Source organism: Cynara cardunculus (genome assembly GCF_001531365.2).
Source record: "Cynara cardunculus var. scolymus isolate 2C chromosome LG 2, CcrdV1, whole genome shotgun sequence".
Classification (NCBI taxonomy): Eukaryota; Viridiplantae; Streptophyta; class Magnoliopsida; order Asterales; family Asteraceae; genus Cynara; species Cynara cardunculus.
In genome coordinates this window covers 48631871-48650408 of record NC_037529.1, presented here as the reverse complement: position 1 = coordinate 48650408, position 18538 = coordinate 48631871, and the positions used below count along the sequence as shown (strand labels likewise).

At 37.7% G+C, this 18538-nt stretch overlaps 1 protein-coding gene and 1 non-coding gene across 2 annotated transcripts; both read right to left on the bottom strand.

Annotated features, from left to right (window-relative positions):
- Positions 1-11045: 11045 nt before the first annotated feature.
- On the bottom strand, positions 11046-14044 carry LOC112506136 (protein SQS1-like). Its single transcript, XM_025110164.1, has 3 exons — positions 13642-14044; positions 11845-12048; positions 11046-11278 (listed from the first exon to the last, which is right to left on the bottom strand). The coding sequence occupies exons 1-3, from the start codon at positions 14042-14044 to the stop codon at positions 11046-11048; spliced, it is 840 nt and encodes a 279-aa protein (XP_024965932.1).
- Positions 14045-17375: 3331 nt separating this feature from the next.
- On the bottom strand, positions 17376-17482 carry LOC112508386. Its single transcript, XR_003068758.1, has one exon. It is a non-coding gene; the product is annotated as a small nucleolar RNA R71 (small nucleolar RNA).
- Positions 17483-18538: the final 1056 nt, after the last annotated feature.

The window sequence follows — 18538 nt, the reverse complement described above, 5'->3', positions numbered from 1 at the left end:
AGGACGGGACAGAACATGACAGGACTAACTGTTTGTCCTATGTTTGGTCGATTAGGACAGGACATGACAAGACTGCTAAAATGACCATAATACCCCTAAATGTTGTTCAATGTTATTTTATATCATATAATGATTGTAAATGACAACAAATCAATCAAAAATATATTTAAATTATTTAACCTATGATATCAATATTTTTTTTCAAACATTCGAAAACCACATGTAAATAACATTTGTCATACCATAAATTCTAAATACGCACATAATTTAAAAAGTTTAAACACAACAATTATAAATAATAGTTGTCACGCCATCGTTAAAAGTTTAACATTTCAAGAATGGAGGCTGAAATCGAGAATGGAGGTTGTGGAAGAGAAGAAAGAGGATGCAATTAAATTAGGTTTGTATTTTTATATCAAATAATATAAGAGCAATATTGTAATCTCAAATTTAGTCTCATGTTGTTCTAACTTTTGTGGTAGAACAAAAAAACTCAAGAATAGTTCCACCTAATCTTATTTTTGTCTCATGTTGTCCCATCTCATTTTTGTCTCATGACACACCAAACATGGGACTATTTATTTGTGTCCCGTCCAGACGCACCCTAAATAATATATGTTGATGGTGAACCGAATATTACCTTTCATCCAGAACAATCCAATAAAATTGTGATATGATTAAAATCATACTAATTAATTCTCCCCTTTTTTTTTGCTATTCAAAGATTCCTGAATCCTAAAAATACTTATTCTTATCATCAAATTATATTTATCATTTTTAAGATCAGTCAACTCCATTAATTTAAAATGGTGGAAGTGATGCTAATAAACGATTATTTATATAATATACTATGTATTAAAAACATTCATTATTTTAGTTATGGTTGGAGAAAAGTTGTAAAACCACTCATCAAGATTAAGAGCCACCATTAATTTCAGTTGTGCTTACAATGAAAAATTCTTCATCAAGTCTAATGATGAAGATTAAGAGGTATCATTTCATTGATTATAGTTATGGTTACAAAGAACTTGGAATATCACCCGTCTAAGTCTATTGTAAACTCTCTCGTTGTGAGGTTACAACAAATAATGTAAAGGACAATGTCGTATGGAAAGAAGTGGTTGAAGATTATCACTTAATGAAACAAAACAAATTTAAAGAAGGGTGATGTAATACTATTTTGGAATGTACTCAACAAAATATTTATATTAGGATCAAAGTAATACACGGAGTTAAAAGGAAGTTTTGTTAGTGTTAAAAATAAAGAAACAAAATTTGCCAAATACAAAAATGCATCGGGAAGCACCCAAAATGCTTGTCCTAACAACAACAACATATGGGTTCATTTGTTAAAAAAAGATATGCTAAAATAACCATTTGTAAACTTAAAAAGATAGTTTTACGGAGACAAAATCATGAAGAACAAAGTTTACTAAAAAGCTCGAATAGTTTATGTAGAGAGCCAGGACAAATTAATCAAAACAACAAAGCTATGAAACATAATAGAACAAACTAAAAAGATGAGAAGATGATAGACCAATAATCTCTCAGCAAATAGCATCCCTCCATCCACTACAAACTCGAGAAGCAACTGACTGTCCGATAATCACGAAAAACATACTAGGTCAAAGTCTTGTTTTTTACCCACAAATATATATGGTATTTTGGAAAACAATCTTAGCAAAATTTTAGAAGGAACAAAAACTCATCAGATGCGTATATGTGTTGCTGTAAATCCAACAACCCTGTGATGTGAATCCATGGTTGTTGTCAACAGGCATAACACCCAATTTTGTTGTGATTCCTTTGTCCCGTAGGGCAGAGAGTAGGAGGAGATTTGGGAATGAATTAAAAAAACCTTAAAGATGGAGAGGAAGAGGGAAGACGTTTCAATAGGGGAGATGATTAGCATAAATTGAGAAAAGAGATAGAGAAGGAAAGAGATAGGTCATAACTGTAATCCAAAACCCGCAGATAAAGATGAAAAAGGAAGAAGTCAAAATTCATACTCAATTATTTCACCATTCAAACAATGTTACACCTACTCAAGTAACACAAATCTCAACACAATAAATTAAAAAAATCTCAAAGTACCCTTTAAGCTCAATTGAACAAATATAATCAAATAATAGTTTGGCCAAAACCAATTTCTACATCATGACCCATATCACATATATACTGCTTATTCACTTTTATAACTTAAATAAATCGAATCCATAGCAGAAACCCAAACTGCTTGTCCTAACGGCAGACATGTGGTGCATCCGTTCAAAAAAATATATTCAAATAACCATTTACAAAACTAAAAAAGATTGCTATAAATAGACAAAAGAGTGAAGTTCATTGAAAAACTTGAACATAAGCAACTATAATTGTCCGATGATCACAAAAAACATAACAAGTCAAAATCTCAGTCTTTTTTACCCACAATTGTATCTTGAAAAGGAAGCTTTGCATAAAGCACAAAATGTGCTTTAGTGAGCACCCAAAATGCATGTCATAACAATGTGATCTTTCACGAGTATCTTAAACTTTTTAGTTCTTATCTATGTGTATTTATATTAAAAATGTTTATGTACCAAAATAATCAGCTTCATTTATAAAATAATAATTTATTATTGGAAACCAAATCCATTCCATACTTATCCCCTTCTTTCTCTTTTTTTATTTTTGGTTAGTTCTTTGTATTTGTGTATATATATTTGTCTCTCTTGTACTCCTCAATACACAGAAAATAAGAGATCCCAAATATTTTCATGGTATCAGAGCGGGAATTAACACAATCCCGTCTCAAACCCTAAAGCAGCCGTCAATTCTGCCTCCTCACCATGGCAGGACCAACCGCCGAGAAAGACGACACGACCCTACCCCAAGTCGACCCAAATTCAGCCTACTACATACATGCCTCTGATTATCCCCGATAGATGCATGTGAACGAACCGCTGAATGATAACAACTACGTTGATTGGTCGCAGGAGATGGAGAACTTCCTCTTCGCGAAGAACAAGGTTGGTTTCATTAACGGGACCATACCAATACCAGGAGCAACGTCACCAAATCTGATGCTTTGGAGACATTGCGATGCTATGATCAAAGGATGGCTTACTACAACCATGGAGAAAGAAATCAGGAATAGCGTAAAATACGCTACCACGGCAGAACAGATCTGGGAATGACTTGAAGGAACGATTCGGGAAAGAATGTGCACCACGTGCATATGAACTGAAACAGGCCCTCACCTTAACTCGTCAAGACAAAACCTCCGTATCAGTGTATTACACCAAGATGAGGACTATGGGATGAGATCCAGTCGGTTTCACCCATGCCAAACTGCGCATGTGGAAAATGTGTTTGTGAGGTCGGAAAGAGATTGACAGAAGCCAAGGACAAAGAACATTTGTACGAATTTCTAATGGGATTAGACGAGCACTTTGGTACTATAAAGACACAAATTCTTGCCATGAAGCCCACACCAAGCTTGGGATCCGCTTACCACATGGTTTATGAGGACAAACAACAAAAGGTGATCTCATCAGGAAGAAGATCCACCATCGAGGCAGCGGCATTCCAAACCCATTCTCATGCTCGTGCTGCCAACAAACACCTCGATTCCAATCAGAATCGACAGCAGCAAGGAAGGTATGCATAGAAGGAAGGCAAACATGGAGAACCGAAGCATTGTACACATTGTGGCAAACAAGGCCATAGTTATACCGGTTGTTTCAAACAAATAGGATACCCGAAGTGGTGGCCATCTAAGACGAAGCGAGAAGTACCCAGACGAGAACTTTACCCTAGTGTCGCACAAATAAACATGGAGTCGAGTCCCATACCAAGTTTGACAATGGAACAATAAGCAATGTTGGTCAAACATTTTTCTAACGGAGACAACACACCTTCAAAGATGTCTACGTCTAACGTAAACATTGCCGGTAATTTAAATTCAAGTAAAACATAGGTCATCGACATAGGTGCCACTGAACACATAGCGTGTAACGATTACACGCTAACCTGTTGTAAGAAAGAAAGGAACACAGCAATGGGATACATGTTGCTATCCCTAATGGTGAAGTTATACCCATTGAAGGCATTGGAAATTCCGTTTTGCCAAACGGTTTGAAGATAAGAAAAGTCCTACATATCCCGAAATTTAAATGTAATTTATTGTCAATTAGCCGAATGACCAAGGAATTAAACTGTTTCATGACATTCTTTTCAGATTTTTGTGTTATGCAGGACTTACCCTCGAGGAGCCTGATTGGCACGGGTAAATACAGCGATGGTCTATACTATATGGAGACGGTGACGAAGAAAAGAGTGGTGATGATGGCTTCAGTAGACACAAAAGTTTGGCACAAGAGGTTGGGTCACGCCTCAAACTCAAGGAGATTGATTTTATTGGTAATTCAGTAAGTAGTTTAAACGATAAAGTTTGATTATTGCGTTAAAGCAAAACAAACCAGATTGTCTTTTCCGGTTAGCTCAATTAAAACTGTGTATTGCTTTGACTTGATACATTGTGATATTTGGGGATGCTATCGGGTCCCTTCTTCCTCTGGGGCTCGATATTTTTTATCTATTGTGGATGATTACAATAGAGCAGTTTGAACCTTTCTGATTAAACACAAGTTCGATGTAAGTGAATGTTTGATGAACTTTTGCAAAATGACCGAAACACAGTTTGGAAAAGTCGTTAAGAGAATAAGAAGTGACAACGGAGGCGAGTTCATCTCTAACTCGATGACGGCTTTTTATGATGAGTATGGTATTATTTTAGAGACCACTTGTGCCCACACCCTTCAACAAAACGGGGTGGTTGAAAGGAAGCATAGGCATATACTTGAAGTAGCTAGAGCCTTAAGATTTGAGGCCAAATTACCCATCTTTTTCTGGGGAGAATGTGTCACAACGGCTACCTACATCATAAATAGGTTGCCATCAAAAGTCATTGACAACAAAACCCCATACGAACTTTTATTTAAAAGAAAACCAACATATGACCACATGCATATTTTTGGGTGTCTAGTGTATGTGAAAAATTATAAAACAGGGGGAGATAAGTTTGAAGCAAGGGGGAGGCCTTGCATTTTTGTTGGGTACCCACATGGACAAAAGGGGTATCGTGTCTATGACCTCATCGACAAAAAATTCACGGTGTCAAGAGACACAAGGTTTGTGGAGGACCACTTCCCTTTGAGACCATTAAAACAAAAAATTCCCAATCGCATGAAGGTACTGTGGTCACATGCGACATACCACCTTTTGAAGAGGAACATGGTAACTATGAAGAAACATTGGCTGCCCCCACATGTGAACCCTCAGAATCAACGGAAAATCAAGAAACACTGCTCGGAGAGGGCAATTCAGAAGCACAAAATGAACCGAGTCAAGTCGATGAGACAACGGACAAGAATATTAGCCAGGAGTTAACAATCGATACAAAAGAATAAGAACTAAGCCGAGGCGATTTGGTGATTTTGAAACCGACTTACCACCATCTATAGACCATCCACAACCCACACCTATACAGGACTCCCCGACGGTACATCCTCTAACTCACTTCGTCTCTTATGAAATGTTTTCTGATTCTCACAAGGCTTTTTTAGCGGCCATCACTACGCATGATGAGCCAAAATACTTCCACCATGCAGTTAAAGATGCTCGATGAAGAAAAGCCATGCAAAAAGAGATAAAGGCTTTAGAAGAAAATGGAACATGGACACTCGAGACGCTGCCTCCCGGAAAACGTGCCATCGATTCAAAATGGGTTTACAAGGTCAAATATAAACCTACCGGAGAGGTCGAACGATTTAAGGCGAGGCTAGTCGCAAAAGGGTTCACACAACTTGAAGGAGTCGATTTCCATGAGACATTCGCCCCCGTCGCTAAACTTATAACCGTGTGTAGCTTACTTGCGGTGGCAGCCACGAAAAACTAGACCATTCACCAGTTAGATGTGACCAATGCCTTCCTGCACGGTGACTTAGATGAGGAGGTTTACATGAAGATTCCTCAAGGTTTTGCCAAGGAAAGAGACACGAGAGTCTGCTGCTTGCGGAAATCTCTTTACGAATTGCGACAGGCCTCTCGCAATTGGTACCACAAGTTCACGAAATCGCTTACGGATATCGGATTCCAGCAATCTCACGCAGATTCGTCCCTCTTCACATACAAAGAAGGAATGATATATGTAGTGGCTCTCATATACGTCGATGATGTCATCATGGTGAGAAATAATGATGCAAAGATCCATGACGTAAAGAGACACCTTGACAATCGTTTTAGCATCAAAGACTTGGGGCCTTTGAAGTATTTCTTAGGAATCGAGGTGGATCGTACTAATGAGGGAATAGTGTTGAGCCAACGGAAATACACGTTAGATATTTTGAAAGACAGTGGTCAGCAAGGTTGTCGACCCAGCCCCTCCCCAATGGAGCAAAATCTCCATCTTGACGAAGCCATCGATAGTCCACCAGTTGATGCTGCACAATATCGACGACTGATTGGGAGACTGTTGTATTTGCATGTAACGCGTCCGGACATTGTTTTTGCGGTCAATATGCTCAGTCAATTCTTGGCAAATCCATGTCAAAGACATATGGATTCTGCCATTAGAGTGTTATGCTACTTGAAATCGACCCCTGGCCAAGGAATTATCCTACCTAAAGACGGTGATCTGAGCCTTAAGGCTTTCTGTGATGCTGACTGGTTGGGTTGCTCCTTCACGCGACGTTCCCGCATCGGTTATTTGATTTTCTTAGGAGGAGCTCCGGTATCTTGGCGAACAAAGAAGTAGTCAGTTGTCTCTAGATCGTCGGTCGAAGCTGAATATCAAGCCATGGCTAATACTATGAGTGAGATCCTATGGTTGTGTTGGCTTTTACACGACCWTGAGGCTGCCCCTGTCGGACCCACACCACTATACTGTGACAACAATGCAGCCCGACAAATCGCAAATAACCTAGTTTTTCACGAATGCACCAAACACGTAGAAATGGATTGTTACTTCATACGTGAAAGAGTCGAGTCTAACGAGATAGAACCCTTATACATAGACACAAAGCATCAGGTGGCAGACATCTTCACCAAAGCTCTTGGAGCTGAACGCTTCCGCTTTCTTTTGGCAAGATGGGCGTTCGTGATCTTCACACTCCATCTTGAGGGGGAGTATTGGAAACCAAATCCATTCCATACTTATCCCCTTCTTTCTCTCTTTTATTTTTGGTTAGTTCGTTGTATTTGTGTATATATATTTGCCTCTCTTGTACTTTTCAATACACAGAAAATAAGAGATCCCAAATATTTTCATTTATACCATGAAACGCTATCCACTAATGATAAAAGGAGAAGTAAACTGCTTAAACATACACTATTTTATATTTGCATGATACCAAGTGGTAACCAAGATCATGGATGGGGTGGTGTTGCCTCCTCTTTAACACCACAATATCTAAAAAAGACAAGAACTCATGTTTGAGAAGAGATCTATTCTAGATGATTCTCCTTCCAATAACAACCTGCCACAAATGTACTCCTTTCTAAAATGAAGAAGCAAGATTTGTTTATAATAAAAGAAGAATGACAAACACGCAAGGATGTTACTAGTAACATAGTTTGCAGCTTTAAGGACTAGCTGACTTCACTCAATTATCAATATAAGACATAGTAGATGTGTGTCATTCCTCTTAAACATAAGCACACGATTTGTTTATAACACATAGTTCATGATATTGGTCCATATAAAACAAGGTTTAAAGTTCATCTTTTCCTTTTAAACTGAGGCAAGAGAATTGTTCATAATATTACAGACCAAAAACATACAGTAGCCTAGGATACTACCAATTTACACCGAAAAAAGGTTGATTTATTCTTAGAAAACATAAACTACCTGCATGCATGTCATTTATGACGTTGACTATATGTCGCCACCACTGTCCATCACTATCATTTTCTGTTGCTCCCACCACAACTTTATGCATTTTGATAAAATAAGTTTAGGAAATGATTTTATATTGATTACTTCACAGTTTTGGAACAAAGTATTATAAATGATCTTAACTTGGTTTTGGTAATAAAATGGGAATTTTGCCAATTTGGTGACTATCTTTACATGATTGTTTTATTTGTTGCGCATGGTTTGACAAATCTAGAAGATTGTACACTATAAACTAGAATGCAATGGATCCATGGGCGTAGAAATCGGATTAATTTGATGCATATGAGATAATATTCCCTATGTGTAACTTGAAATAGGCAGTGGGTCTACATAGACAATAGGGTGTGGACTCTTGGAGTCGGGCATCGTCCATTGACCAATATAATGTAATTTCTAAGTGAACGAGTTTAACTTGGATTTTGGAGATCTCAAGGTATAAACTTAGTATGGTTGAACTTGATGGCTCTACAAGCAAAAGACTTGGAGTACTGAGCTTGCTAACTCATTAAACTATAGACCTGAAGTTGATTTTAACGATTGTTAATACGTAATTGATGCATATATAATATTGAAATGTAACTTACTTTTGTGTTAAGTAACTGTCAATGGTAAAATGGGTTTCCCCTGTCATTGTGAGATATTTATACCTTCCAAGGGTGAACTCTATTTTAATGGTTGAATTGACTTGATTAAAGTTATGTTTTCAGTTTCAATGTTTTTATAGCTTCATTGTATAACAGTTTTAGCTTACTAGGCGTTAAGCCTAACATTTTTTCTTAAAGGACATGTATATCAGGATCTCCTATCGGTAGGGATCCTAATCCTAATGCTTAAGTGGAGCGTTAATTGCCGGTGGAGGCATTTTTGGGTTATCATCCTTTGGAGAACATTCGTGGAGTTACTTTTGATAGTATTCTTTTGGAGATAGTGTCGACACTCGGTTGTAATCTAAGTCTAGAAATTGATTTAGATTAATAAGTTGTTACTTATATGGAAAAAAACCAAACAACTTCTAGTCATTTATATGGCAAAAAAAACCCAAAAAACCAAAACAAGCAGACTTAAACACAACACTCTGATCCAAAGCACAAACCCCGCCTCAAATTAGACATGGTTATTCTTGATTTTCTTTTCTCAGCTCTCTAACCTTTTGTGTCTTTTGGTTTCCAAAAGCCCAAGATTCATACATTCTTTTGATCATCTTATGTTTATGTTGGTCCCGTTAGGGTCTACAAGATATGTATAAACAATTTGTAGAAGAGGGGGGGGGGGTTGAATACAAACACAGTAAACTTTTCAAATTTAAAATATATATTGATAAAGAAGGATCAATACAGATTTTACAAGATTGTTTGTGGAAAAGATAAGGTAAAGATAACCTATCTAAACAATCTAAGTTACACACAAGTTCTTAKCAAAGAGAAATGATTTGTTGTTTAAGACTAAGAAAAAAGTAAGTTCTTTCTAGGTAAGAACTATTTAGAATACTTACAAAGGGATTCTAACTTGCTTTTGAAGATAAAAGTATTGTGTTCTTAGATATGTGTTCTTTTACGTATGAACATAAGAGTTAGGGTTCAAGAGTAAGAGTATCTCTGCATGGAGATAGAACATATCTATTTATACCCATTGCATTAAATGCACATTTAATGCAATAAAGTAGGGTTTGAACAAACGTCAAGCCTTTAGAGAAAGACTTGTCCTTTGCTATAGTGAATTATACAAAAGCCTATTCATGAGCAGACATCATTTCATGAAGTTGGTGGGTAGTAGAGTCAACTAATCAGCTCTGTACCGTACTATACTCTAGAAAGGGTATGGGTTTGTCCTTTGTGTGTGGAAGGACAAGACAAAAACAATCTTGCTCAATAAGCTTCTTTTGATCGCTGAATACGTGAATAACCCTAAAGGTCTCTTCAACATTCGTTGAGGCTTCAGCAGTCTTCACACATATGTAGACCAGGTTGTAATCATTGAATGCCACTTTAGATCACGAACTCGTCAGTCTCTAATCTTTAGTTTCAGTCTTCAACTTTCGCTGAAGGTTCTTTGGTGTGAGTTTTGTCTTCGTGAAACATCATTGTTGCTGATGGACTTACATTACATGTTCTCAGCGATCACCGAACAGACTCAGTGATGATCGCTGGAACTGAAAGACAAAAACAATAAAACTTTGTATAAAGAAGGTTCCCTTATCAAATAACAGTAAGAAAAAGTTATATATAAGTACATTTCCCTTTTAACTATTTTGGGATCTTTTTTAGTGAGTCAACCTTTACTTAGTAAATTTTCTTAAGTTACAAGTTTAAGAAAAAATAAAAGAAGGAAAACTGAAACTGAAAGCATATTAACTGACTTATAGATTGTCAGTGAATATAAGAGTAACACTGGAACTCATAGACTTGTGTCCCTATTACTCTTGTCAAGGATCTTTTTCAGTGATGTACAAAAATACTTATATTAATTTCAAATGGAAATATTACAAGTCGTTCAGTACATGTCTAAAACTTACAAAATATAAGATTGAACACTGAAAATAGACTTAGAATATAGGTTATACAGTGAATGGAAAAATTACAAAGGAAATAAATTAATATAAGTCACTCAACTTAATGAAGCCAGGTACATTTTCTCCAAGCTCCTTTCGATGTAGAAACTCCCTTCTGATCTTGCGGTCCATCATTTCACCTTTGAAGTCTTCATCTAGCCAGAACCTGAGATATCTAAGGTGTTCCAGAGGGTATAGATGTAACTCAAACATTCTTTGAAATCTCACTTCGCCATCATAGTCAAGGAATATAAGTCCTAACTCAGGCTTCACTTGCACAATGTTGGGTATATAAGGACCCTTCGCTGGCAGTGAGAGATTCAACATAAATATATCTGGCTTCTTCGAAGCCCTTAGGACTTCATCTAAGGAGAACTTTGTTTCATGTTAGTTCCTCAGGGACGATCCATCATTAGGTCTTGAAGGCCTTTTTCTTCTTCCACCTTTCTTCAGCGTTGGCCTTTCAGGGACTACGACATACCTGGACACCTTCTTGATCAGCTCGCCGATTATGTCTTTGATAATTAGCTTATGTTTGGATTTTGAGTGCTGAATGGCTTATCAGATCTCCAGCCATTCATTGTAGCCATATTCACCAAGGTAGGAAGGGTACTCGGTGACTGCCTCGAGATTATCCATGTTGATGAGCATGGAGATCAGAAACCTGCTGTCTTTTGTTCGTGCACTGATGCTGACGCATGTAATAGGGTGAGGGTTGATCCTCTTGTTAAGGGAGACTTTGCTCCAGCGCTTGTCGCATTCGGCCAGCTTCAGGTTCTTTTCACGTTCAGCCTCTGCAATAGACAGAAGCTTAGCTTGGGCATGGACAACATTCATCGTCTTTTTAGATTTTTTCTTGGGAAGAACTTTTGCGGCTAGAGACTTGGCCAGCTTTAACCTATCCTTAGTCCGTTTCTTTTAGAGAGCAAGTTCTTCCTCATCTTTGAGGGCCTCGAGTCTTTCAGCTTCGATCAGGAAGTCGAACTCATCACAACTAGAGGTACGAAGAGGAATTTTTACTCTAATTTGGTCGAGTGACTCCCTGAGCTGAGTCATCTGCTGGTCGATAGTAGTGTTGGGGGTTGGGTTCTCAGGGACCCATTCCTCCAGCCGACCGCAGGTAGTCGATGGAATAGAAAGTTGGTACATGGAGGTGATGGTTATTTGACTTGAGGACTCATCATACAAGGGTTCAAGGGGTTTGAAAAGTACCTTGAGGTTTTCTTCTTCAATGACACCTTTGCCTTTCGACTTCGTGCCCCGGTGCATTTCTTGAGCAGCCTCATCTTCCCTTTGCTTCCCCTAGGATGTTGAATCTTTGAGAGCAACACCTTTAGTGGTAGCAAAAGGATGCTAGTACTGGATGGTGAAGTCGTCTTCATCGTCATCATTATCGTTGTCGTCATCCAGGTCGCTGCTGGAGTCAGGGAGGTCGGGAGATTCGCCTTCTCATCATCATCTTCTTCTTCCTCATTACCAACATTAGCTGCAGAGGTGATGGGAAGGTCATTGTCACGAGCTTCAACTTCAGCTCGGACAACATCAACTTCCTCAGTTGCAGGAGCTTCACAAGAGGTAGGGATTTCATTGACAACTTCAGCATAGCTTCAGCTTCATCAGTTGCTGGAGCGTATGTACAGGGGCGACATACTGGAACTCATAGACATGTGTCCTTATTACTCTTTTCAAGGATCTTTTTCAGTGATACTGATGGAATATGTATATTAATCAAAGGCGAATTACAAGTGTTACAGTCAGTACATTCTAGACTTATTACATATAAGTCGTACATTGAAAGAAAAGACATAGAAAAATAAGACTTATAATGAAAGATAAAATTTACAAGATAGAAAATTCTAGCTAATCTAAGTCTCTGAAGTCGATGTAACCAGGTACTTCTTCTCTGAGCATCTTTCAACGTAGAAAATCTTTTCTATCATTTCACCATAAAGATCATTGTCCAACCAATATCTTAGATGATCAAGATGTTCTATTGGACAAATACCAAACTCAGACACTCTCTGAAAGCTGTGTTTGCCTTCATAGTCAAGGAATATAAATCCAAACTTAGGCTTTATATGCACAGTGTTGGGTATGTAAGGACCCTTCGCTGGCAAAGAGAGGTTCAGCATAGATATGTCTGGATTCTTCGAATCCTTCAGGACTTCCTCCAGGGAGAACATTGTTTCATGTTCATTCCTCAGAGTTGGTCCATCATAAGGATCTGAAGGTTTTCTTCTTCCACCTTTCTTCAATGTAGGCTTTGTAGGTATAACAACGAATTTGGACATCTTATTGATCAGTTCGCTGAGGATGTCTTCAATTATTGGCTTGTGTCTTGACTTTGAGCGCTGAATGGCTTGGCGAATTTCCAGCCATTCACTGTAGCCGTATTATCCAAGGTAGGAAGGATACTCAGTAACAACTTCAAGGTTGTCTCTAGTGATGAGCATGGAGATGAGAAGTCCACCATCTTTCATTTGTCTATTCATTGTGACGTTTGAGATGTGGTGAGGACTTATTCTCTTATTAAGACGATATTCGCTCCATTTCCTATCTCGGTCGTTCAGCTTCTTTGCCTTTTCACGTTCAGCTTCAGCCATTGAAAGCAACTTAGCTTGGGCCTTGATAGCATTCATCATCTTTTTAGACGATTTCTTTGGAAGAACTTGAGTAGCAAGAGACTTAGCCAGCTTTAGCCTGTCCTCATTCTGTTGTAGTTGAATTCTGAGTTCTTCCTCAGCCTTGAGTATTTCGAGTCTTTCAGCTTCAGTAAGGAAGTCAAACTCACCACAACTAAAGGTACGAAGAGGAATTTTTACTCTAGTTTGGTCGAGTGACTCCTTAAGCTGAGTCATATGTTGGTCTCTAGGTACACTAGAAGTTGGGTTTTCAGGTACACATTCCTCTAGACGATTACTAGTAGTAGAAGGGATATAAGAAGAGAGTTGACATAAGGAAATGACTATTGCAAACCTAGAGGATTCAGTATCTTGAGGTACAACAAGTTTGACGAGAGCTTTGAGATTTCCTTTTACAAAAACACCTTTGTTTTTTTAGGAGGTGTTCTGGTTCTTTATGGAAGTCTCTTTCTCTTTTTCTTTCTCCTTCTTCCCCTGGGATGAAGAATTCCTGAGAGAGACTTCTTTAAAAGCACTGGCAGGGTTGTGGTACTGAATCGTGAAGTCGTCGTCAATGTCGTCTTCATCATCATCACCACCGAGATCTTTTCTAGCGTCAGGAAGGTATGGAGAGTCATCGTCATCATCATCATCTTCACCTTCATCTTCCTCATCACCAGCATTAGCTACAGGGGTGATAGGAAGGTCTTCGTCATGAGATTTAGCATCAGCTTTGACGGTATCATCAACAATCTCTGTTTCAGCTTCATAGGTAGTGATGGCATCATCAACAACCTCAGCTTCATTAGCTTCAACTCTTTGAGCATCAACGTCAGCTTGTGTTGTAGGGAAATCAACAGCAGCCAAGTCTTTCTCCCCCTCTTTGTCATCAGCATAACAAGAGAAGAGGTTATCAAGACTTAGGGCTATTATGTCCATTCGCTGTTCAATGATGGTCAGCGATCTAGCTTGAACAAAACCGACTTTGAGAGCCTAATCCAGTGATAGGCGATCCATTGCTATGAAGAAGGGTGTAGGAGCTGGTACTAGACGTTGAAGAAGTTCCAATATCTGCTACAACAACTCACCATGCTTGGCAAGCTGAGCATTCACTTCATCGAATTTGTTGTTGAGAGCAATGATAGCCTCAGCATTGGTGCATACATCGGCTTGTACCGTAGAAAGTCTTTCCTTCATATCATTGACGTCAGCTTTGACAACTGAGAGGTCAGAGGAAACGTCATCCCTGAAAGGCATGCCTTTTTGGAATTGATCCATTTGAATTAAGACAGTCTCTATGGTCGGGAGAATCAACTTCACGTCATCAGCCATGTTATAATCTTCTTCCATGGCTGGTGTTTCTTCATCGCAAGGACCTGAAAAAGAAGATGGTTAAGCATAAGATAGCTCGGGATTAGAAAAAATGAAAAGGTAGGTTGCAGGATTACCTGAGGGTTCATCAACACCATCTGAAGGATTGATGTTGGTTCTTGATAAGTGTTAATTTATTAACCTTATTACATCATTTTCTTAACCATTTTCCTTTGTTTTATTTGCCCATTAGTGTCTTAATTGAGTCTTTTTATGTCTTTTTCATATATTAGTAGTAATATAGTATATCTAATGTTAATTCCCAATTTTTACAGGTTTTTGATATTTTTGGGCACAGTCCTACGGCAGTCCTACAGGACCAGGAGTGGCAAGGTCCTATAGTACCTGTCCGAGAGCTGAAATTCTGCTTGGGCCGTGAAGAAATAGGCTGATCCATAGAGGAGGTATGGTCAACGACCTTGGGCCCGGTCAAAACCCAGTTTTGAAGAAGCTTTTGTCTTATTAGTTGGCACCCACTATGAGACCTTCCTTAGCCTATATAAACAAGCCTTAAGCGTTGTTTTGAAGAGACTTTTTCATACTTTCTTCCATTTAACACTTGTGATATTAGTGATAATTGCTCTCTAGAATATTGCTTTCGGTTTCAAGTTTCGGTTTTCTTTGTTTGTCTTTTCAAGAACCAACTTTTGTAGTTGTGATTTCATTCTCAAGTTTTAACTTAAATACTCGTATTTAATCTTCATCTCATTTCTGTTCCAAGTTATGTTACGTTTTCTTATCTTTTATAAGTTACGAATTAGTCGATCGTTGTTGCTTTACATCGGATCTCATCCTTTGTGGCTCACGACTAATTTACGTAGACTAAATAATCAGTTTTTACGAGTATGCAAGTAACCTTTCGGTCTTTGTAACGAAACTTGTTTTACAAGTTTCGTTACTTGACTTGCAAGTTTTCTTCAAAAGTCAACTCCAATTTCCAAGATTTTCATATGTCATTTCCTCATCCCATCAAAGTATCAAGTACTTTCTTTCATTATTATTAGATTAATATTAATTAATATTATTTAGTTATTAATACTTTACATTTCAGTATTTATATTTCAGTATTTATATTTCAGTATTTATATTTCAGTATTTATATTTCATTATTTATATTTCAGTATTTATATTTCATTATTTATATTTCAGTCTTTATATTTCAGTCATTTAGATTTCAGTCTTTACATTTCAGTCATTTACATTTCAGTCATTTACATTTCTGTCTTTACTTTACTGCAATTTACATTTATGTCATTTACATTTCTGTCTTTATTTTACTGCAATTTACATTTCTGTCATTTAATTTCCAGTACTTTACTTTCAGTCATTTATATTTCAGTCATTTAATTTCCAGTACTTTAAATTCCAGTGTCTCTATTTCCTGTAATTTACTTTCTGTAATTACTTTTCCGTCTCAGTTATTTATTTTTCAGTCCTTACATCCTTCGAGAGGAGAAACCGAGTGATGATGGGCTAACGCCTTAGCTTGGGGTGTAACGGGAAATTAAGACCAAAGCCGATGTGAAAGTACAAAGGTGTCTTATTACCATTATAGTCTACTATTTATTTCAGGTGCTTAATATTTCATTTGATGATTACATTAAAATTAATTGACAACTAATTTTGTGTATAAAAATGTATTGACTTTCAAAACCTGAGGTAATAGGAGAAGACTATAAATAGCTTTAGTGTCTGATAAACGCTATACTCCTACGGTGTAGGATGGTAACACTGTGTTGTGCTAGGATTCACGACGTCTAACATAAAATGATATCGTATCGATAGCACGTTGACCGGTGTGTGCTCTTGGGAGGTGTCTGACCCGATAGTTGATACTGTCATAGTTATATAAAATCATTTATTGATTTTAGAAAATTGTGACAGGAATGCTATGTCACCTTTTTGCTGAATCATTTGTTTAATGCCTTAATCAACTGTTGCACCCTGTGCTTCTTCTTAAGACTGATATTTTTCTTAGTTGTTAATCAAACCTCCCAATTTTAGATAAATCAAATCCCTCGATTCGCCATCTGAAACTAGTTTTTATAAACTGGACTTTTTGAAATAATTTTACAAGCTATCTTTGTGGGAACGATATCTGGTATGTTACCATTATTACTTGTTACGAGACGATAGTAGTTCGAGGTGTATACGTGCGCCGAGTTCTATTTTTGTGTTGAAATCTAAGGTTGAATAAACTGACAAGCAAGTTTTTGGCGCCATTGCCAGGGATAGTACGCTGAAGTTTTTTCTTTTTAAAAGTAAAGTTTATAAAAGTTAGTTTTTCTACCATCTTTTTGTGAACGCACCATGCATGCCAAGGCTGTCGCACGGTGAATTTTTTCCACTTGATCCGGATATTGAACAAACTTTCAGACACCGAAGAAGAGTGCAAAGAGCTCTTCGAGCTTTAAACTCTGAAACGATGGCTGAAAATGTGATTATTGACGGAGAAGGTATTCTTAGAAATGAACCAAATATTCCATATGAGGATGAGGCTCTAAACATCTTTCGTCTTGCAAATGCTAAAAATGGTGGCATTATGGCATACACTATTCCTAATTTAACTCAACTGCACACAGGAATACGTAAGCCTACCATTGGTGCCACCCATTTTTCACTTAAACCACTGATGTTTCAAATGCTTCAAACAAACGGCCAATACGCTGGTTTATCTTCTTAAGATCCTCATTCTCATCTGCGTTCTTTTATGGAAATCACAGACTCTTTTCTCATCCCTGATGTTTCAGACGATGCTCTGAGACTAAAACTTTTTCCATTTTCACTAAGGGATCGAGCAAGAGCATGGTACAATTCTTTGCAACCAGACTTTGTGACTACATGGAATGAAATGGCAGAAAAGTTTTTGAAAAAGTATTTTCCACCCACGAGGAATGCCAAATCCAGAAATGAAATCTATACTTTTAGACAACTGGATGATGAAGCAGTTCCTGATGCATGGGAAAGGTATAAAGAGCTGCTGAGAAAATGCCCTCACCATGGCATTCCGTACTGTATACAACTAGAGACTTTTTACAACGATTTAAATATCGTTGCTAGACAAATGCTCGATGCTACTGCAGGCGGAGCTTTCACAGCTTGTACCTATAATGAAGGTTTTGACATACTTGAAAAGATTTCCAATAATAACGGACAATGGTCTGACCCACGTGCAATGCCACTGAAGAAAACAGTCGGAATAAATGAGGTAGATGCTGTCTCGGTATTAACAGCTCAGATCACTAAGCTAATTTCAAATTTAACATCTAGCCCACATGTGCAATCTGATGCTAATACCTTTAATTCCAATGTTCAATCAGTACAATGCGTGTATTGTGGTGAAGGTCACGCTTTTGAGCATTGTCTTGGAAATTCGGAGCATGTAAATTATGTCAACAAGACTGGACCATTTTCGCAAACTTATAATCCGGGATGGCGAAATCATCCAAATTTTTCGTGGCATAGTCCAGCTCTTAATCCACCAATGCAAAAGCCTCAAGGACAGTCCAATTTTCAATCGCAAGGACAATCCAATTTTCAACCACAAGGACAATCCAATTTTCAACAAGGCGAATCTAATTTTCACTTGCAAGCGCATCAAGGCAATCATAATAATCAACATGCTAATTTCCAGAATCATCAGTCTTCTTTCCAAAACAAGCCCAAACAGCAAGCTGATTCATCTACATCTTTGGAAGCAATGATGAAGGGTTTTATAACCCAAACTCAAGCTTCAATTAAAAATCTCGAAACTCAAATGGGACAAATGGCTTTGGAGATTAGAAAAAGACCCGTAGGTTCTCTACCCAGTGATACAGAGATACCTCAGAGGGAAGGAAAAGAGCATGTTAAGGTTGTTACTTTAAGGAGTGGAAAGAGCTATTTAGAAAATACCCAAAAAGAACAAAAAGAACCAAACAAAGCAGAGATTGAAAAGAAAAGTGTAGAACAAGATTCTGTTACCTCTGTACCAGATTTTGTGACTACCATTCCTGTGAGTACTAGTGAGCCGCAACCCATAGTCAGGCCCATAGATAGTACGACCATTCCAGAAAGATCAGA